This window comes from Sebastes umbrosus, chromosome 4 (genome assembly GCF_015220745.1).
Source record: "Sebastes umbrosus isolate fSebUmb1 chromosome 4, fSebUmb1.pri, whole genome shotgun sequence".
Taxonomy (NCBI): domain Eukaryota; kingdom Metazoa; phylum Chordata; class Actinopteri; order Perciformes; family Sebastidae; genus Sebastes; species Sebastes umbrosus.
Window position 1 is genome coordinate 33906921 of NC_051272.1, and position 23255 is coordinate 33930175.

Consider the following 23255-nt stretch of genomic DNA (forward strand, 5'->3'; position numbering starts at 1 on the left):
CCGGTGTCAATCCCGCACTGCACTGCTTCTACTTACACCTTGTGTTAACAGACAACGTTGCTTGACACAACATTTTAGGCAGGTTTCTGTTCGGTCGGCAGTAGCATCGGGTTAAATGTCCGAGCGAGTGCTAGTATCACATCATCTCCACTTTAATCAATTCTAATTCCAAATAGTGAAAATGGAGCAGCTGGAGGTTGTTGAGGAGTAACTGAAGGTGAACACCAATATTCATTCGCTAAGATCATTAGTGAGCAAAGCACAGGTTACATTAGCAATTGATTGGAATGAAAGTGGGTTCAGTCGGTCTCCAGCGTGCTTCCATGAGTGCTGGCATTCTGCTCAGCGTCTAACTCGCTTTTGATACGTGTGAGGCTGCGCATGTGTGTGTGTGTGTGCAGTTTGCGTGTGTGAGCTTCTAGCTGACACGACCGTGGTCTAGTTGGTGTAACAAGAGCAGCAGAATGTGTTTTCCAAATATTGTGTAGACTTGAATTATAACCCAACCCAGTCACCAAGAAATTGTGATGGCATTGTACGTTTCTGCAAACCACGGATACGTGGAATGTGGACGTTTTTGCATTTGGCCAGAGCAAATGACATATATCTTTACTTTACACTTGTTATACAATGTTATTATGTTTGTTTCATAATGTTATATAAGAAAGTCTGCTAACGGCGCTTGTTATTTATTTACAGTGCTTACGTTGCCACATTATTATTTTAACACATCTTTTAGTCGTAGTTTTGTTGCCTAAACCTAACCGATCATTTCACAATGTTAATCACATGGCGTTGTGTGTTTCTGCAAGCGTGATACGAGGATGATATGAAACGTATTCATGAAACATGTTCTTTTGTACAGAAATATCGACATTGAGCGTATCCCGTTGGTTTGCGGAAAACGTACATTGCCAACATTTTTTTCTGGCGACTGGGTTGATTATATGTGTTGAGGGATTGCTGTAAAATAATTTACAATTGAATTTATGAACCATCACAGAAGCTTAGTGGTTTGAGACACGTGTCATGTGACACCATGTAACCACAACATCCCTGGTTTAAGTCCGGCGCCGTGGGGGACCTTTGTTTCATGTCATCTCTATCTTTCTATATTTCTGTTCTACCTCTGTATTGTATACAAACACATAAAGGCAAAAATGACCCCAATAATCTAAAAAAAACTTGATATGCAAACAGGTATGCCAAGCACCAGTCTTACCTCAAAACTGTCACTTGATAGTGCTTAATTTAACAAGGGTGTGCATGCTTGGGCAGGCTCCTGCAGTGCACGCTGCCATAATCTGCCCCAGCCCTGGGCCACAAGGGCTGTGGAGTCCATCTCTGCTGCACCAAAACTATTCTCAATAAATCATTTTGTCCCTCATACTTGAGCGTTCAGATTTCTCCTAATGGAGGTACTGTTCTCTGAAATGCAGTTTAAATGTAAAAGGCAAAAAATGGCTGCAGTAAGTTGTTTTCAATCTCACGAATGTGTAACACACCATAGAAAGAAACTAATAATGATATATCTATCATCTACACACTAGTATCATATTATATGCATAATAAAATTAAATTTGAGGAAAGACTAGGAATTACATAATAATATGATCAGGAGTTACAGAGAAGAGTATCATGTATCAAATAAAATGATGGAAGTTTAATGAAAGTCCAACAAAACCATTCATTTCTAAGCTAGCAGACTTTCACTGTGGACAGAGTCTTATATAAAACATGACTAATGGAACCAGCTCAGTTATCACATGACCTAACAATGGAACTTCAGTCACATGATAGCGGCTGTTCCCATATGGGGAGAGATGGTAACCCCTGTCTCTGTTCAAAGATGGTCTCTGGTGTCTGAGGGTCAGGATTTTATCCCCCAGGAAAATTTGAGCATCAATATTTCCTGCATTCTGGTGAATTTTCATGCACCAATTTCTGCCTTTTCTGCATCAATTTAAATGTGTAAATGCCTTTAATTATGTAAAGGAAACACAAAATGCAGGTGTCATGCAGGTGACAATTCGAAATATAATGGAATATAAGCATTCTGTATTGCTTTCAAATATTTATTCTCCTGTAGATTAATTTCTCTCATTTAATGTTATCTTTACGGAGTCACCGCACATGTAAGCATGATTTAATCTTCCCTTCTCTTTTGTGTCTTTTGTTTGAGGAAGTAATCTTGTGCATGTGGCACTTAGTCACCTCAATGATGAATTCATTCATTTTAATTCATTTATTTACCTTTAATAGCTCATTTGTGTTTTAGCAAGATTTTGGCTCATGTTCAAAACTTTCTGCACATTCAAAACATATCTGTGTTCTCTGAGATTTCGAGGATGAAGTCCTCAAACACTTTTTTTGGAAGTGTTGTCTGTACAGCTATATCCTCAAATGTATATATTAAATTTGTCTGAAAATATTCTCTACAGATCTGCAACTACTCATTTTCTGCTAACAGTGCATGCGTTCATTTGTTTTAATGCAATGTGCGATTCAGACGAGACATGTTATGACATGTATGATGTAAACCATAATAAATATAGGTTGTAAAATGTGGTGTGACAACAAGACTGTCCTCCCAGCAGCACTCGTTTCAGCAAGAGCCCCAAATGACAAAGCCTGCTCGTTAGCCTAGTTCAGTTGTTATGATGGAGCAAAGGGGAAGTCAAGTGATGTCATTATACAATGACAGATGCTGTATTCAAAACCGACTACATACTATTGACAAACGCAGTATGCAGTATACAGTATATAGTACATACTGCAGTAGTATGCAGTATACAACGGTTAAAGTGATGTATTTTGCAGTATGCTAGATCAGGCTTTAGCCTTTAAACCAGCTCTTAAAGCACTGGACAAAAAAAAGAACCCGTACCACTATTACAATATTAGCGAACAATACAACTTTGATTTAGTTGTTTATATAATGTTTGTTTACTTTATAAGATACTGCAGGCTTAAACTATTCTAACAGCTCATAGTGAAGTGAGACGAACAGCATCATCAACGAGAGGAGACGGGAAATATAAAAAATTGATCCACAACATTTACTCAAACTGGTTTTTCAGTTACGGAAACAAAACAGTGGAATGATATCCCTACAGATATTAGAGTAACATGTTGTCTCAGCAGGTATCTCTCTGCCCTCTCCTGTTCCCTCTCCGCTCTGCTGCTCTGTAGCCGGCCTGTGAGCATCACTGGCCGGCTGGCGAGCGAGCTACTCCCACGACTGTTGAGCTTTTCAACTGCAAAAAGGCAGATAAACACAGGTTCCTGTTAATTTATAATGGACATTTGTGTTGTGATATTTAAACACACTATCCGTCAACAAGGAAATAACAGCACCTCGTCTACGAGACCGGTCTCTTGAGAGAGCTCCAGCCTGACCGGCTGGAGAGGTGGCGACCCCGGCAGGCGCTAGCTAGCTGTCACAGCAGTTTGTGGAGCTTCTAAACTACAAAAACGGTGGAGCATATGTTCGATTCGCCATCTATCGTAAAACTGTAAACATTCAAAATCTACACAGTTGATTTCTTGTCTCAAAAATGTTCAGAAGTGAATTTAGTGATGAAATAGCTACGAAAAATGTAAAAAAAAAAAAAAAAAAACCAGCTGTTCTTAGCTGCTTTATTCTCAACAGTGATTTGTAGCAGTTTTTGAAGTCACAGGCAAAATGATGTCGATCAGAAATCAGACCACATTTGGTCATTCTGCAGCGCACGGGCGAACATTGTATTAATTTAATTTGGAGAAAATAACAGTACATACTTAAAGTGAAAGTTAATTGAAGTCAGGTTCAGTGTGAATGAGCTGATTTAAAGAGAAAGCTGCTGAGCTGCTCCCAGGGGCCCGCCTGCTCTGTGTGGTTGTGTGTACATGTGTGTGAGTGTGTGTGAGAGTGTCACAGAAGGGACCACAGCCAAATTGACTCCATATGTCTGTCTATTAATTGTGTGTCAGCAGAGGAAAGCCCGGGTTTGTTCTTCTGGGAAATGACACCGTGATTAACATTTCTACAGCGAAGCGATCGACCCCTGAACACAAAGTGAACATGATGTGAGGCAGCGTGAGGGAGAGTTACAGGGTGAAATCATCCACCATCACTAAGTCAACAGCAGCTTCTACTGTACAGGGGCCATGACTCTTCTTAGAATTTAATTAACCAGAAGAGAAGTTCAAAGCCATGACAGTGTGAGGTGTATTATAAGGTATAAACCCTCTGTGATCCAGGTTATCCATCTGTTTTTTTTTTTTTTTGCTCTTCTCCAAGGAAGGAGGAGGGTGTGGTTGGTAGTCAGAGAGACTGCAAACTAGAAAAGTGCACTCAGTAGAGCGCAGAACTCCATCAGGTGTGTCTCCCTTTCCCCTACAAAAGAGTTGAATCTCACCCAGTTGAGGAAATACCAAGCACCGCCCACCAGCCGAAGCACAGCCAATAGGAGCGTTCTCTCTGAAATGACCTGTGATTGGTCAAAGTCTCCCGTCACGGGCTAGATTTTCTAAAGCCTGAAAACAGAGCCATGAGGAGGAGCAGAAGTCTAGTTTTCTCTCAGAACACTTGAATTACAATATGCTGAAAGGTTATTATGGAATTTTTGCCCAATGATGCCGAAAAATTGTTGCCTACTGCAGCTTTAAGTTGTTGTTGATCACTACTGGCCGGTTAAGAGGAGTGAGGAGTCAGCAGTCAATGATGGTACAAAACTGTCAATAAAATATGTTTTTTTCAAAAAGCATGAATCACTGCAACCACGAGAGGTCCTTGAGCATACAGTCAGAAATGAGCACATTACTCACGCAGTACTACAACTAACATACTACTGATAGATCCAGTAGTATGCAAGATTAGCTGCGGACAGACAGACAGACATACGTCTGAATGCATGATCTCCCCACAGGCTTACGTCTGGCAGAGATAATAACTAATACATTATGTAACACATTAACACATTCATCAATTTGACAACACATACAGCCTATAACAAAATATTTTGTGTGTCAACACAGGTGAGAATTTTGTCACCCTTGTTTTTCAGTGTCGTTGCAAATAGCTGCGACAAAAATGATTTATATGACTGTTTCCTGCCACCACTGTGATTTACAAACAGCTGTCTCCCATCTTCAAATCCCATGCTCCATACTTCCACCTTTGCTCTTAACCAACCATTATAATTCACATGGTCTTTAGAGTTTGTCGGTCAGGCGAACATAAACAAAGGCCATATTTAGATATTTGAGCAAACACTTGATGCTGTCAATTTTCTTGTGCGGACCAGCCCATTCTCATTCCCTGGGCGTCAAATACCGAGGCTATGTCACGGCCATCTGCATTCTATACCGCTACACAAGGCACCCTTAGCGCTGGTTTGAAGCGCACCGTGCGTTCCATTAACTACAATGTAAACCCATCCGGGGCAACAGTAAATGCTCAGAGAAAGTGTGCAGGGAGTGTGGTGACATAGTTTAAAGAGCAAAAAGATGGGAGGAGGATGTGTACAACAAACACAAGGCTTTCATCCAGGAGACTGCTGTTCATGGTACAATCAGCTGTTCGTTCATGTCTCCTGGGTTCACAACGTTCAGTGTCATTTTCACTGTACAAACGTAGTAGTTTTTTAGCCCAACCATGTATTTTTTTCCTAAACCTAACTAAAGAGGTTTTGTTGCATAATCCTAAAGTGAGGCAAAAGGTACTGTGGTTTTGATGCCGAAATAAAGTGGCGTGACAAAGCTGCAGTATGTGACGAGTTGGGATGAGAAACACGCTCCTTCCCTACAGGTAAAAACTTGTAGTTGTACAGGACAACATCATTTCTGGAGGCAGTAAATCTAGTGAACACGCCCAGACACACAACTTAACAAAGACGGCCACTCATTAATGATGTTGGAAAATTAGATTTCTTGTTGTTGTTTTTTTCAGATATTGTTAGAGATATTGGCCATAGTTTTATGTCCATCAGTAAATTACTGTTATGTTGTAAGTTTTCTGTTATATCTATTTGCAGGGTTTAAATTTTATTTCTGCCTATGTGTTGTCAAAGTGGTGAAAATGTATTCTTCATTTGCTTCATTTTACATGTGTTTTCTTGAGTGGAACTCCCAGCCACCATAGTTTAAGCAACTCCAGTATGACGGTATCAGATGAGGACTGAACGAAGCGTCTAGTGAATCTTCTTCTTGATCTTTTGATTTACAGCAGCCCCACTTCACTGTGTGTGTGTGTGTGTGTGTGTGTGTGTGTGTGTGTGTGTGTGTGTGTGTGTGTGTGTGCGTGTGTGCGTGTGTGTGCGTGTGTGCGTGTGTGCGTGTGTGTGTGTGTGTATGTGTGTGTGTGTGTTGGCTGGCTGTATGATTTATTAATGTCCCGTTGAGAGGTTTATAAATCTGCAATATGCTTTCCCCCCACAGAGCCATTAACAGACAATAGACAATTGATTCAGTGTAAATCCCTACTTAACCTGCACAGTGTCACAGCACAGACTGTGGTCTGCATGCTGCTGAGAGAGACATGTCAGACCTGCAACATGTTGATCAGCAGACAGAGCATTTTAAGCTCCACACGAAAACCTACCGAAGTGCCAGTCTGCAGCTTGATCCTTGTCACTTTCAACAGTGTTTGTCTCCCTCCCTCCCTCTTAAAGCTGGCATTTGGCTGCAGTGCTGCTTAAATTGAACAGTTTGCTCCTCGCTGCCCGGCTGTCAAACGTTTAGATGACAGAATGCTCTGCGTCAATCACTTAAATCCACCCATCCGAGATTTGTCTAGCCTGGGAATATTCGGCCCTAAGTTGAGTCTCTCATGTTACATTTCCTTTTTTTCTCTAACGTGAAAGCAATAAAAAACAGCGCTGTTGGTGTGTGAATTTTTAGGTCTGCAATTCCCTGATAATTCCTTAAAAATACCATTTTATAGGTGGTAAGATAAACTGTTGCTAAATGTTTGTTACAGTAAAGTCCTATTTTTGATTCAGTCCATATCCATGAACTTAAATTTGCGGTTCAGATCGGGTCATGAATTAACATATCATCTGTGTTTTGATGTTATACTGTAGCCTATATATACGTATATATCATATAGCTTTATCTCAGTAAAAGATACTATGTATTTATGAAGCTGTAAATCTCAGTATTGTCAGAAACCTGAACAGATGCAAGAGCAATGATGAGCCCCTTTCCCCCTGGACAAAAAAAAACCCATAAATATCTGGCTTTTGTCTTTAGTGGGAAAAGTTACAATCGTCATTAATTTCTGGGACAAATGACTCTGTAGTAATCACAGGTATTTTTATCAGCTCCAACTCAAACAACATACATTTTTCGTATCTTTTCCAGTGTTTCCTTTGTCATCTTTAGCAACAAATTCCGACTGTCTCTGTCCCCAGCAGCGCTCGAACCTTTCCAAATTTGTCAGTACCGAGTTTGAAAGAGAGACCGAATAAGTAACAGTCAGAAAAAAAGAAGTAACCACCATAAAAATTCATTGGCCTCCATGCTGTTTTCTACTGTTTATTAACCCTGTTTTGCGGTGTTGTGTCAAATACTGTTTCCACGTCAATATGTGTTTCCCCCATACCTAAACCAACCGTTATCCCCAACCCTAACCACAGAAGGGGCCACTTATCATTTTAACAGGAGGGAAACACTATTCGACGGGGGAACAGATTCGACATAACACTGGTGTGTTTGTGACGTCAAAAGTGACATACCAGAAAAGAAAAAAAAACAACAGTATTGACACTGGGAAAGGAGTCTATCGCCAACATTTAACACACATATATGCGCTCTTTTTCGTGGAAAAGGGGTATATGAGGTCACGTATGACATCAGCATGGGTCAGTCCTTCAAAGGGGCTGGGCCAATGGCATCAAAGCACCATTTACCATTGTAATAAATTGTATGTAATAACATGCTGTTCACATCTTCAGAAAAAGGCAGAGAGATCTTCAATAAAATCACACAAGAAACTACACGTTTTTGGCTTAAGATACTTTCTTCTCTTCATCTCCTCTAACCTGTGTTCCTTGCTTCCCCCCCACTTCCCTTCCCTTGTATGTGCCTGATCAGTGTGGAAATTCAGTTCATTGTAGTTAGACTTCTCTTTTCATTACCACTCAGTTTTCTGCTCTAAAATGAATCATTTCTTGAATCACTATACTGTAGCTAAGTAAACAAATTGCTTAAACTTTTTTTTAACTTTCTGTGTGTGTGTGTGCGTGTGTGTGTGTGTGTGTAGGTCACAGTGGAGTAAACCAGCTCGGAGGTGTGTTTGTGAACGGGAGACCTTTACCTGATTCTACCAGACAGAAGATAGTGGAGCTGGCACACAGTGGAGCTCGACCCTGTGACATATCCAGAATACTACAGGTAAGATCATCATGTTTAGAGCTGCTACTCAGCAGTGGTACTAACAGTGGTAGTAGATAATGTACCTATACCTACAGGAATGGTGAGCTGGTTGCAGAACTACATTAATGTGGATCACAGGTCATGCAGAAATGTCACAATGGGTTAGAGGTTAGGGGTTCACCATCCAGGCACACTTCATATGTCACTGTACTTTAGAAAGACAAATGGCAGCATCGGTTATTTGCTGAAATGCCTACATGGTGGCCGTGTGAATTATGACAACAGTCATAACAAACAAGTAACAAAGAAGGAAGTCGTGTGACGTTACATGCCTTGTAGCAAGGTGGCCAGGTTGGATGATCGGTTGACAAAGCATCTGACTTTGACATTGGAGTTCAATGCTAGTTTGGTTCCTACAATCACCAATGGGTTCTTTTAAAAGTGTACTCCACTGATTTAGCGTTGGAATACTATAGGATTGTTGGACTCACAAAGGACAGTCTGGAAAAACTTTTTCAAAACCAGAGATATTGTCTTTTTTATTCTACACATTCCTCATCCTTGTCAAAACCTGGCACCTACATGAAACCAACAGTTTGGTTTGGGGATTCAGGCGTTAAGAATACCACTGCTTTTCTTGGCAAAGCCCGCCATACATATAGCATTCAAGCACTAGGATTGACAAGGCATCCGTGCTCGCCGGGGTGCTGGTAATCCTATTTGTTCAGGTCCAGTGCCCTGTCCAATGGGCTTTCCTGACCCTAACTACTACTACAACTACTACACCTCAAGGTCAATGCCTAACCTTAATCATCTCTGCCTCATCCAGCTACGCAGGGCGGGTCTTGCCAAGAAATGCAGTGGGATTCCTAATTGAGTGGAATTCAAGTGTGTTATGCAAGTAGCGGCTAATATAGCCTGGAGCCTAGTCTGCAGCAGAGATGAGCAGCGGACTATGGTAAACCAAGCCCCCAGGAAGTGCGCCGGTTGTCGATCCCAACTCTCGTAGTGGCCAAATGGCGTTACTGCAACCTCCGTGTCAGTCACGTGATGCGTTGGGCCCAAAAGTACTTTTTCCCATAGACTTACATTGGGAAAGAGACGTCTGTAACTCAGCAAATCATTTTGTTTTAGGTGAATCAACTTCCCAGTACGAACACTCTATTTGCCCTTATTTAAAAAAAATACTTTTTTAAAGTTGGTGTGTTAAATCGGTGGGGTTCCCCTTTAACCATTGCTGTGATCGTTCCTTAGATCATCTACCAAACAGAAAGTTTCTGGATGGCAACTTTTTTTTGCCCCAGTTCTAAATAATGTGTGTGATGTGTGCTGTTTTTGTGTCCAGGTGTCTAATGGCTGTGTGAGTAAGATCTTGGGCAGGTATTACGAGACAGGTTCAATCCGTCCTCGAGCCATAGGAGGGAGTAAACCCAGGGTGGCCACTCCAGAGGTGGTTGGAAAGATTGCTCAGTACAAGAGAGAGTGTCCGTCCATTTTCGCCTGGGAGATCAGAGACCGACTGCTGGCAGAGGGAGTCTGCACCAACGACAATATACCCAGTGTAAGACCCTTCTGTTCTTCAGCCAAGTCATGTCAGTTCGAGGTTTGTGCAAGGCAAGTTAGCCAGAAGTCTAGACTACTCTGTAAAACCTTGTTCATAATAGCTGATTTGTAATTGTATTTGTTGATGTACATCATTACACACAGGCACAGTTTGCATTGGTTCAGGGGGCTCACTGAACCCCCTATAGTGGCCGTAGCCAACATTTTTCTTCTTATTGCCAGGATAAGAAATCAACAAGATAAGAATATAGATTTGTGGTCTTTTTATTTATTTATAACAACATCGGACGCTCTCTGTCCACACTGAATCTGTTAAATACACACTTTCTGTTACACCATGAAAACAAACCACGTACCTATCAGCTATGCGCTCAAGATCAGACTGGAGACGTTAGTGAGGTAACTTCAGGGTTAACCCTGGGTTTTCCGTCCTACGAAGGTGGATCACTTTTTACCGGGGTAGATCGCCATGGTAACTTATGCTGAACAGCTAACCCGCTCCGGAGCAGGTTATGTTCCAGATAAGAGATCAACTTGTATTAAAAGCTCCGCCTACTGACCAATCAGAGCTCGGTGCGGGGATCGTGTGGTAATATTACACATGTGAAGAAGTTACAGTCATAATCCATAATCAATTTTATAACATTACATTCAGTTTCAAGTTTATTGGAATTCAGTTTGAAACTGTTACATTCAATTTCAAATTATGCCATTCAGATTCATTTTTTTCAATGCAAATGAAAATGCAAAATAAATGAACATCATGCTGTATTGAAGAAGACTTGAACCTAGCGATCGAGACCATAAACACATTTTTACCATGTTTACTGAAGTAATAAATCAAGTGAGAATTAGACTCATTTTCTCATAGACTTCTATACAATCTGACTTCTTTTTGCAACCAACACTTTTCAGAACTGGAGGTTGCCACCTGGTTAATAGTGTAATAATGAATTATATGTAAAAATGAAAAGGCTGAGACAGCAACATGACAGGCCTCATTAAATCTCTAGTATTTCCTTAAAACGTACATAAGGCAGGCTGACTTTGGGTCATTAATGCTTTGGTTTGTTTTTTTTTGACAATGTTTGGTTCCTTCGTTTCTGTTCACCAATGTCTTACAAATCCAACAGAATAGTTCTTATTGTGTAATCATGTTGTTGTGTTCATCACCAGGTTTCATCAATAAATCGAGTGCTCAGGAACCTGGCTAGCGATAAGCAGCAAATGGGCACAGTGGGAGCTGAAGGGATGTTTGACAAACTCAAGATGCTCAATGGACAAACCACCTGGGGAGGACGCTCAGGATGGTACGCTGGTACTACACTCCCTACCACTGGTAAGACACTAACTCCATTACTACTCCTAATTTACTACTAGTACTACTACACTCACTGCCACTTCTTTCTAAAATGGAATGCACTAGCACAGTGGATCTCAACCAGGGGTCCTTGAGGGAGTTCCAGGGGGTTCCCAGAAAAATCATGTATCAATTTAGGGGTCCTTGATGTTGTGATCAACTCAGGGTGACCCCAACGCAGAGACAGAGTCAGAATGTGAATGAATAAGAAGAGGTTTATTGTCAGGGTTTCAAGGGAATGAGGATGGATGTCTGGCAGTGAAGGCAGAGGGGAAGCAAGGGAGAAAAAGTTAGAGATGAGCCAAAAATATATAAGAGAGATAACTTGAATACATCAAGTGGCAAGTCGTGAGTTGACCGCTACGGCTGAAACAACAGGCTCGTTAGAGACGAACTGCGCCTCGCTTGGTAAGTAGACGAGATCAGGCGGCAGCAGCCGGTGACAAAAAGCTGCGGTCAAGTCAGACAGTTTCCAGCACTCTTCAAAGAATTTACAGGAAATTGCAGGAAAAGTTTCATCCTGTTAGATCCGATCTGTAGGCCACTTGTAGTTTGGAGACCACGTTCAGATTTATTCATATTTGTTTATAAATATATGTGGAAATGTGCGTGTATCTGGCATTTTCATTACATTCATATTTTTATGTCTCCCTTGTAAAGCTCCTTGTAATGAGCACTAGTATTGATTAGTGCTATATTAATAACCTTCATTATTATTATTATTATTATTATTATTATTATTATTATCAACCACACAAGATATGTTTGTTAACAGATGAAACCTTCATTGCACAACATGAGACAATATTACAATTACACAGAAAGTTGTGACTTTCTACAACACGTGGTGTCTGTTGTCAAAACTGAGAGCCAATCAGCTCTTTGATCAGGCACCAGCCAGGCGTTTTCCATCATGCCCTGGTTCTTGCAGTCGGTGGCGTTGCTAAAAGTTTCTAAAAACTGCGGCCGCTTCAATCTTGGGAGGTTATCGTTTCCCACTTGTGCATGACGTCAGAGCAAGTCGGCATCAAGTCGGACACAAATCTAACCAGCACGCATTATGCGCCGATCGCTGGTGATCGATTCTGCGCGGGCCTGGCTCATCTTGAACGAGCATAATGATCTGGCACAGGATGAGTGAAGAGTTGGGGTTGAAATACTGGAGGGGTGATGAACTGATTACTGGCGGGTGTGTGCAGGGCAGGGAGCTGGGGAGAGGTGATGAGCTGATCGAAGGCAGGTGTGCAGGTGAACAGGGATCCACCTAGACAACAGGACAGGAAGGACAACACACACACACACAAACACACACACACACACACACACGCACACACAAACACAGAGAGACCAACTGGGGACATGGCAGGAAAGGGAAGCACAGAGAAACACAAGGGAACCATAGTGAGGCACGGCTAATTTTTGCGATTTTGGTGACAGTAGTGCAAACAGGCGCAGACCCAGGCAAGAAAGGATACATTCTTAGTAGGAGGAATACAGAATCTGCAGTAGGAATCGGGCAGAGCATCACTGGAACTTGGATGCAATTATGTGAACTCAACTCCCCCCCGTTGAAAATCAGAGTTATGTACAAACTCATTTCAAGACCAACACAGGACAAATCTTTGTTTGTAGGCCATGGCATATTATGATATAGTTTCCCCCTTCCTATTCAGTCGCACCCATTGTATGCATTAGTGTCACTATTCCATGACTTTACATTGAAAAGACATCACAGACAAAAAAAAAAAACTCTTTATTCTCTTTATTAATGAGCAGTTAATTTTCAAAGTTGTGCGAGTAGTCAGAGTGGTCCCATTATGCCATGCATTCAATTATTTTCAAAATTCACATTATACGGGACAGAGGGCACATTGTATAGAGCTCACATGAGCGGCTTCCTTCAATGTGTATGTGGCTGAGGGCCCCATTTGCTGTATGGAGTAGGCTCATATGCTACTGCTCCTCCTCCAGCACCCTGGGATTACAACAGTGAAACAAAGTCATGCTATACTACCACGGCTGCTGCCTCCCCATCAGTCTACAGCATGTTTGTGCCTGTGTGTGTGTGTGTGTGTGTGTGTGTGTGTGTGTGTGTGTGTGTGTGCGTGCGTGTGCGTGTGCGTGTGTGTGTGTGTGTGCGTGTGAGAGAAGGGGCGTCTGCTCTCATTTGTGTCTCTTTCTGCCTGACTGACTGTGACACTGAGCAATGGCTTCATTCTGTTTTGCAGCCTCTGTCTGCTGGGGATAATGAATAATTAGGCTAGCACCACAAATAACATGAGTTCCACAGGGAGGTAGAGTCAAGCTCCCGTCTGCTCAGGGATCACATGTTGGAGATCTTCCCTCTGAAGTGCCCTGTACCTCCTTCGCTCATCTTTAACTCTCATGCATGGTTTCATTTCATTGATTTGTATGTGACACATTGTATTGTCTACTGTGATCAAGGCCTGGGTTTTTCAGTGAAGTACTGCAGCCATTGATTGAGTTGTTATTGCTAATATACCTGCTCAGCTCTTACAGAGACAGTGTCTCGCTATCTTAATAGCACTTGTATAATTCTTATATATTATACAAATTTAACTTTCATTAAATCAAACTTTGTTTCTTTTTATGCAGTTTACATACAGATGAGCACAAACAACAAAATGATAATGTATTTTGGTAAAAATATTATGTATTAAAGAGGAAAAATCGTACAGTGAAACAATAAAGTCTAAGTTTAGAATAGAATTAAGAAAGATAAAAAACAGTAACCTGGAGCGAAACAGTAAAATATGAGTAATATGAGTCATTTTTTAACACATAAATTGATGCGCCTGTAATCAAAGAGTTTTGACCTATTGAAAATACCATATAGGCATTTCTATGTTTCTAAACTGATCAATTTTTGGGTCAAATCCCACAGACCCAACTGAGAGCTAATGAGATCATGCTAATTTAAGCCTTTAAACCAGCGGTTCTCAAACATATTAGTCAAAGGTCCGCATCTGATTTTTTTACAAGGTCAGAGGTCCGAAAGTATTGGTGATAACAAAATGATATCATAATGTCTTGTATTCATAGCATGAGTAGAGATGGGTGGGATTTTATTGATACTAGCCTACTGCTCTAATCGATACTCCTTATTGGTCTGGTTCTTTATTGATACTCTTATTGGTTCTTTTTCGTTACTAAATAATTGCTTTTCAATATATTATTTAAAAAAAAAAAAAAAGAATTCAGAACAAGATTAGAATTTATTTATATTTTAAATGTAACTAAAAGTTGTTTCTAGAGCAGCAACAGCAATGTTTAAAACAGCAAAGTAACTAATTTATATAAATTCAATAATATCTCACTGGAAACAAATCTAAAATGTTAATAAAATCCCATGGCCCGGGTCTCAAATAATATTTTTTATGAATAAAAACTTGAATTTTATCTATGTTTTTTCTTAAAACTTGTATTTTCAATGAGCCAAACTTTGACAATTTGACATTTACCTATCATGCGCATTGTTTACCAACGACATTGTTTCGGAGCCATGGAAAGTGCTGTTTCTTGTGTGTAGAAGGTACATGTGTACTATACCGTACGATAAACAATAAAAAACCTATGCCAAATCAAATATGCGGATCATAAAAATCTGATTTCCATACCGGATCGGTCAGCTTTCATTTTAATTTACTTCATTTTGAATACATGTCTTTTACTTGCAATGGAACGTTTTGTCATGTAGCTTCTTTTTCTTCACTATATGATTTGAAAAGCTGTTTGAGCCGAAACTCAACTTTTTCCTTCCGTCCTTGGTGTAGAGTGTCCACAGGCAGAGGGAGGGGAGAACGCTATATCAGTTAGTTCCAACGGTGACGACTCAGAGGAGACTCAGATGAGGCTTCAGCTGAAGAGGAAACTGCAGAGAAACAGAACGTCTTTTACGCAGGACCAGATAGAAGCACTGGAGAAAGGTAACTGCTAGTTGTTCATCAGCAGCCTACATCATACAGCTACATACATATTAGGACATCATACACCCACATATATGCATTCATATGTATGGGCAAAAAGATAATGAGTAATAATATTTAAGTATAAGGATTAGGGATATAAAAAGATGCATGTTTCACCAACTGCATCGCTTATTCATTTTATTCTAAACTTGATTTTGGTACAGTTACTGAAAGGAACTTTTAACTGTCTCAATTTAACACTAATCAGCCTCTATATGACCTGAATGAATATCGACTGTCTACATGTACATCAATTAAAAATGGCACAACTAATGTTATCATGTAATGACACAATGTGTTTTGGCTCCAGAGTTTGAAAGGACTCACTATCCAGATGTGTTTGCCCGAGAACGCCTTGCCAACAAAATAGACCTTCCAGAGGCAAGAATACAGGTAGGCTCTACATCATTGTTTAAGTGTGTATGAGTGTGTGTTGTGTGATTCATTAAATAACATTAATGCCTCGGGTTTACATATGGACATGTCAGTATTGTTTGACTTGAAAAAATGTGAACTCGTCCTTTAACCTTATAACAACCTGTGTTTTTTGTTTTCTATTCTGGCATGTGCAGGTTTGGTTTTCCAACAGACGAGCGAAATGGAGAAGAGAGGAGAAGCTGAGAAATCAACGTCGTCAGGTGTCCAACTCCTCCAACCATATTCCCATCAGCAGCAGCTTCAACGCCAGTGTTTACCAGCCGATACCACAACCTACTACACCAGGTACTGGCGAGGGCATGCACTACAAGTATATAAACTACACATTTGACTGGAACTTATTAGAAGCATAATAACTAATGTTGTTTTAATTGTTCCTGATAAGAGTCTTTGGGTTACATTCATTCAGCAGATGCTTTTGTCAAAAGTCATTTTCCCCATGTACAATTCTGGGGTTTGGTATTTTGCTCAACTACAACTAGACATGTGGGCAGGAGGAGCCAGGTGTCAAACGACTAATTCCACAATTAATGGTTTACCTACTACTACTTGAGCTCAGGTGGGATCGCCACTGGCTGCAGAATCTAATCCCGATATCTCACTGCATTGAGATGGCCTTCAATGATGACAAGCCTTGTTTTGCCAGTGAGGGAGATGCCGCCCCACACCATGACACTGCCCCCACCAAAAGCTGTTACTCCATCGGTGCAACAATCAGCATAGCAGGAGAATACACTGTTTAGCATTGGCAGAATATTGGCGCTACCCACATAATCAGCTGTGCTGCTCATCCCACTAATACATGATCCTTACAAGTTCCACATTATTGTGAAGGTAAATAAACAGGCTTTCCAACGATGTAAAGTACAATGCCAATTAGCATTGTAACAACAGAGAAATAATCCACCAAACACAAATTTCCAAACTTTTTTTTCCAAGTTTATATTGCCTGGGATACAATACAAATATCTTTCTTTTCTCCATTTCTCCATCCTTGTCTCTCTAGTGTCCTTCTCATCAGGATCCATGTTGGGAAGGTCAGATCCAGTTCTGTCCAACAGCTACAGCCTACCAGCTATGCCCAGCTTCAGTATGGCTGCCAGCCTGCCTATGCAAGTAAGATTATTAAACAAAACAGCACAATACAAAACTAATCGAGCACTTGAACACCTGCCAGTATCTGGCTTCCGCTCAGGCTGGCTGACATGCATGTGAACATTTGTTGTGTTGACTACACTTGCTTAGAACATATGTATTTGTGGGAATGTTTGTCACGGGTGAACATGGCTCATCATGAACCCCCCAACTCAGTCAGTCAGGCAGTCCAGACATAGAGGCTCCGGCAAAAACAAAACATAGGAATGTCCAGCGAAGGAGTAGAGCCTGGCTCGACTTTTGTAATGTGATGTCATGTGGAAATGCAATGCATTGGTCAATCAAATACAAGCAAGCACACATGCCTGGTGTATTACTTTTTGATGTTGCACAAGGTATCTCTTAAAAATAAAGGTGCTAACTAGAACCATATAGGGTTCTTCATCTTGTCCTCATAGGAGAACCCTTTTGGTGGAACCTTAGGTAGAGGATTCTACCTAGAATCCAACACAGGGTTGTACCTTGAACCATCTGTCACAAGTTCCACCCAGTACCCCCTATGAGAGGTTCTACAGAGAACCCCTCTTTGGTGGAATTGTTCCACTCAGAACCCTTTCCATCGTCCAAAGGGTTTTATCTAGAATCCACCCAGGGTTCCTCAAAAGGCTCCGTAAAGGTGCTGATGTGGTGCAGTGCAACCCACAACAATCATGGTTCACAATCACAGTTTTTTGAGGGGGTGTGGGCTGAGAGGATCTTTTAACGACCATACTACAACAATCCTTGAAGAACTCTTTCTTCCGAAAAGTGTTCTTTTAGGTGAAAGTGGTTCTTAATTGAACCCTTAGTCTTACAAAGAACCCTTGAAAAACCCTTTCTTCAAAAAAAGGGTTCTTCAGAAGCAAATGGTTCTGGGTAGAATCTCAGCCCTTCAGGATGAAACTCTTTTAGAACCACTTATTTTTAAGAGTTACCTCAGATTTGCCGTGATGAATGATAAAACGATTGCGGACAACTTTTCAGAGTTGTAAACTCCTTTCTCATACCGTGTAGGTGTCTGATGAGCTATGAAACTCATTGATGTATGTGTACCTCAAACTAGACTCCCTGGATTGTATTTCATCTCATCACCTTTACCCATAGCCGCTGGTCCATACCAAAGCCGCCCCTTGCATGTCTTTAACACTGGGCTATTTTTGGTCTGAGCAACCAATTTATGGAGCCGGACAATCTACATGTAATCTCCTGTGTGTGAGTATTTTGGAAGGATTTGAGACCACCAACATGGCTGAAGACATATTATAGACTGAAAGCTGAAGGTCTTGTGGGAAAAAAAATGATTCACTTTTACCTTGGAGAGTTGGAGAGATATTGGAACATATTGAATATATAAAGGTTTGAAGCTCTTGTGCACTGGCTTCACACATCTGTGGTGGTTGTCAAATGATTAAATTGTGAAGAACAATTGAGTGATTAATTATTAAAGTTAATTGATTGTGACTTAAAAGAAAATGCTTTGATAGTTACGAGACTTTAACAACAATATTAATCTTGCATGACACCAACTCAGTGCTGAATGGCTCATCAGGGTGTTAAATTCTGCTGTTTTAATGGGTCATATTCATTTATGTTTCCAGGCATCCAGCCAGACCTCTTATTCCTGCATGCTGCCCACTAGCCCCACTGTAAATGGAAGAAGTTATGAGACATATACTCCTCCGCACATGCAGCCACACATCAACGGCCAGTCAATGGCGCCCTCTGCAACGTCGTCAACAGGTAGGAAGGATGCATGTTGATACCTAGTTAAATGAGACAGGGCAGAAATGAATACTGATGATGATCAATGATGTATCCAATCAACATCTTGGGTTTTAATATTTGTTTAAGAATGATGCTCCTTTATAGAATTCTTGGAATAATACAAATATTAAAACATATCCAACATGAAGCTATTAAGGCAACATTTGGGAGAAACACTGAGAACATTAAAGATTAATGAGTTAAATTTCTAAAACGCCTTAAGTCTAAACAACTGTCAGATCCATGGCAGATGATTCAATTTTTTAAAAGAATACATCCTCAAAAATGACTATTTGTTTATATAAATTACTCCCCCTGTGTTTCCTTTAAATTCCTGAAGAGAACTTTGTTTTTCTCGCATGCCTCCACAGTGAACAAAGAATCCAAAAACTGTGTAAAGTTTTGATGAGTTGAAGTAAATGGGGGCCGCGTTTAACAACAGCAAAACTATATCAAAACATCCCTTTACAAACTCTCACACAACTTGTGCAGTATAATCCAAGTCTCGTTTATCCAGCCGTATGCTCACTACTTCACAAACACATGCATCTTCGCTAAAATCTTATTTAAAGGGACAGTTTGTAGGATTTGGCGACATCTAGTGGTGTGGTTGCAGATGCAACTCAGTCCTCCCTTTCCAAAACTGCAAATCCGAGTGCAAAACTGTTGTAATGCCATTGGACTCGCTCAGAGGCCATCCTTGCCATAATAACATTACTTTAAGAGCAACGTAAGTCAGACGGCGGTTGACGGTACCACGGTTTTGCACTCGTTGACTCATGTTATTGCTACCGGATTATACTGCACAAGTTGTGTGAGAGTTTGTAAACAGAAGTTTTGCTGTTGTTGTCACGGCCCCCATTTACTTCAATTCAACAAGACTTTTCTCTGATTTTGGATTCTTCATTCACCGTGAAGGCATGCGAGAAAAACAGTATTCTTCACAAATTCAAGGTAAAACCGGGTGTGCAATTGATATACAAATTATCATTTTGTGGGTGATCATCAAATACAAATTACTGACAAAAAGAAGGCTTAGAGGTCAACCCACTTGAGCTGCACAACAACAATGGTATTGTGTTCTACACCATTACATCAAATAGTTTTATACACATTTCCCCGAGATTTGTTTGTCATATTTGGTATTTTTGGAAACTTTGGAATCTCCCCTAGTATTTAAAATAAGGTTATGTGGGTTTGGACAATGCTTAGATGTACCATATTGGTTTGTATAAATCGAAGGTCCAGCAGAGCTTAAAAGTACAAACCCCTCTTGCATCCTCAAGTACCTATACAGGCCTCCTCTTAGTTCTAGTCAAAACAAACCTTTGTGGTGTCATGTCTGTCACTCTAACGACTTCTTTGTTCTCCTTTTACCAGGTCTGATTTCCCCTGGTGTCTCAGTTCCAGTCCAAGTTCCAGGAAATGAAGGGGACATGTCACATTACTGGCCACGCCTGCAGTGATCACCAGCAGTGACTGCTGCAACAGGACTGTATGGGACATCAAAGCATGACCTATCCCTACTTTACAGCTTGAATGTGAAAAAGGACCTGAAACTGACTGCACTGCAGCGAAAGAATATGAAGGAATTACTTATTATTGTTTGCGAGAAAATGTTCAAACCAAAATTCTGGAGACGAGCAGGACAGAAGTTTGAGTGCTCTTCCAAATGAAGGATTTTAATATCACTACAAACCAGTACAATTTCAGCTACAACTGGATCAAAGGTCTTGGGGAGTTCTGTCTCCGTATCATCTCCAGCTCCCATTCAAAGTCTGGTTGGTGAGGACACTTTGGCACTTGTAAGCCCAGAATGAAAAGCTCTAGCCTGAGCTGTACTCAGGAAGCTCAGGACGGTGGCCCATCCTTTGGTAACACTAAACTCCAGACAGGAATAAACTGCTTAGTGTCCATTTGGACATTCTGTGGGAAGACATATTACCTCCACTTTCAGTTCCTAATTTATATCATGTTGGTGTATTTGTAGCAAAAAAAGATGTTGTCTGAAGCATAAAGGGAAGAACTTAATGAAACTTGAAATTAACTGTCTGCTGTGAATTTGCTTCATCAGCCGATTCCAAAAGCTCCGGCCTGGAATGTGTATAGAATTTCAGAATGTGGATTCTGGTGATATGTGTTTGGTATTGTAAAAACCCTGACCTGGATGTGATCTGCTAACTGGCATGGACTGATTTTGAACTGAAAAAAAACAGTGTCTGTTTAGGAGGAAAAATCTCAGTTTGTTTTAATTCCAAAGCTCCAGAAATTCAAGAGTAAAGCAACTATTGATAGAATGGAAGCAGAACAAACTCGTTGTTAGCCTATAACAAGTGATCATTAGATTGTGTCTGGGATGTAAATCTGTTTCTAATTTTAAAGTGTAAAGTATTTGTCTTCTCCAGTGATCTGGGAGGGTTTCCATAATAAAGTTATTTCAATTATATTCCTTGTTACATTCTATAGTATTGTTATGGATTTATTTGTTGAACCTGTGAATCTGTGACAAGAAGCACCGAAGCTGTTCTGGAGGCTCGTGGTGGAACACCTTACTAACACACGGTAGATTTATCTGCTGGATTTTCTTTTTTGTAAATTTTAGTCTTAAAAATGTTATACATCTCATCCAAGAAGATCAGTTCTACACAAGTCATTCAAAGACTGTGAAGGTTGTAGAGATATATAAATATGTTCTCACCAAAAAGTGGTGCTGGATGCTCAGTGCAGTCTGCAGCTTTGTTTCTAGAAGTTAACCCCCATATTGCAAAAACTTGCAAAAACTCTCACAAGACTTGCTGCCTGAAGACCTAACCTTTACCGTTCAAGGTCTATGCCTAACGTTAGCCATTGGAGGTCAATGTCTAAACTTAGTTGTCTTTCTAGAGTGTCGCAATTTGTGCTTTACCTTCTACACAAGACCTACCTGCAGGGCTAGTTGGTGAGCCAAGCTAATCAGCAACATGCTAGCGCAAGTCAGCCACAATAGATAGATAACCAGATAGCTGGCTAACTAGGGGTAAGTTGGCATTATAAATTAACCTTTAAAGAGGACCTATTATGTTTTTGTGCCTTTTCCATTTCCTTCAGTGTGTCATATACGTTTTTTGTGCATGTACAAGGTCTGCAAAGTCACAAAGTTACAAAGCCCAAGTCCAGGCCAGAGGGAGTTACTCTCCCCCACGGAAACACTGCTCCTGAACTGCCTGAAACGCCTTTAATTGAAGTCCCGCCTTTTCTTCCATAACGTGATGTCACCAAGTAAGTAATTTGGGTAATACATGCCTAGCAGCTAGTTTTGCATGCCCTCAAATAAAGCTAGTTAGAGTGGAGCTGGAGCGGAGTCCCAAGAGTTTGGTTCAGTTGACCAATTACAACAGTGGGCCAGCTGATCAATCAGAGCAGACTCCGGGGGGGGGGGGGCAGGAGCTCAAACAGAGCGTTTCAGACAGAGGGTGAAAAGACGTGCTGTCCAGTCGGTATGAGAAAATAAAGTGTTTTTTGAACATTGAAGCATTTAAACATGATCTAGTAGAAACCCGTAATACATATTGAAAATAAGCATAATAAGTCCTCTTTAATGTGGTTGAAGTGGAACGTCAGTAAATCAATATTCATTTATCAATAAAGGAATGTGTATGATTCGCATCAGGACAGCAGATATGGTGATGAATTTGCTGCCTAATTCCTTAATGAAATCACCTGAAACCTACACCATGGCTGCTATAAAATAACCCCTTACATCTCTACACACATCGATGGGTCTGTTATAACTTGATATCCTGCCTGGATTACATAGATTCAGTAATCACAGCCTCCTTTCCAACTTTTTTTGCAGTTTGTTTGCACTATCAAATGTTGAATAAACTAAAATTAAGAGTGAAAAGGCTTTGCATTGATGTGATCAACAACTTCACCAAACTTGTTTATCATTATCATCACTGTACAAATTAAAGGACTGGTATGTGGGATTTAGTTGCACCTAGTGTTGTGGTTGCAGATTGCAACCAACTGAATACCCCTACACTCACCCCTCCCTTTCCAAGCATGTCAGACAACTGCGGTGGCCTTCAGGTGACATAAAAACATGAAAGGGCTACACTGTAGAAACATGGTGGAGCAACATGGCGGGCTCTGAAGAGGACCTGCTCCCTAGGGCTCGTTCTAAGCTAACAAAAACACAACAATTATTAGTTTCTGATGATTATACACTAATGAAAACAAACAAACAAAAAAATCCCCCTAAATCCTACACACTAAGATGTTTGGTGCTGTGTGTTCACGATGTTCCGCTCTGCACCATCCAGACCACAACAGTGTGATTTCCGGGAGAAGCTGATTCTTCATTTGTTGAGCTCTTGTTGTCATACTCTACTGTGAATGGCACAATTGTTTTAGAGCGATGAGACCAGTGATGTAACCAACTGAGAGCATATTTATTAATCATCATACCCTCCCATCTATATACAATTAAACCCAGACCTTTTGTACTCTTCACTGCATGACCAAGAACCAAAATAGCAGGTGCGTTTGGAGACGCCCACACACTTTCAAACAATTGGGATGTTTCCCAAGAATACAAGAAAAAATCTTACAAACAGGTGTGGCACAATCACTGCTGTTCTCTTATAGAAAGAAGGTCCTAATCTGCT

At 40.7% G+C, this 23255-nt stretch overlaps 1 protein-coding gene across 1 annotated transcript; it reads left to right on the forward strand.

Moving 5' to 3' along the window:
- Positions 1 to 10894: 10894 nt before the first annotated feature.
- On the forward strand, positions 10895 to 21042 carry LOC119486133 (paired box protein Pax-6-like). The gene is made up of 7 exons (XM_037766015.1): positions 10895 to 11260; positions 15076 to 15228; positions 15581 to 15663; positions 15843 to 15993; positions 16715 to 16824; positions 18441 to 18582; positions 19987 to 21042. Exons 1-7 carry the CDS (start codon positions 11149 to 11151, stop codon positions 20070 to 20072), a joined length of 837 nt encoding a protein of 278 aa, XP_037621943.1. The 5' UTR covers positions 10895 to 11148; the 3' UTR covers positions 20073 to 21042.
- Positions 21043 to 23255: the final 2213 nt, after the last annotated feature.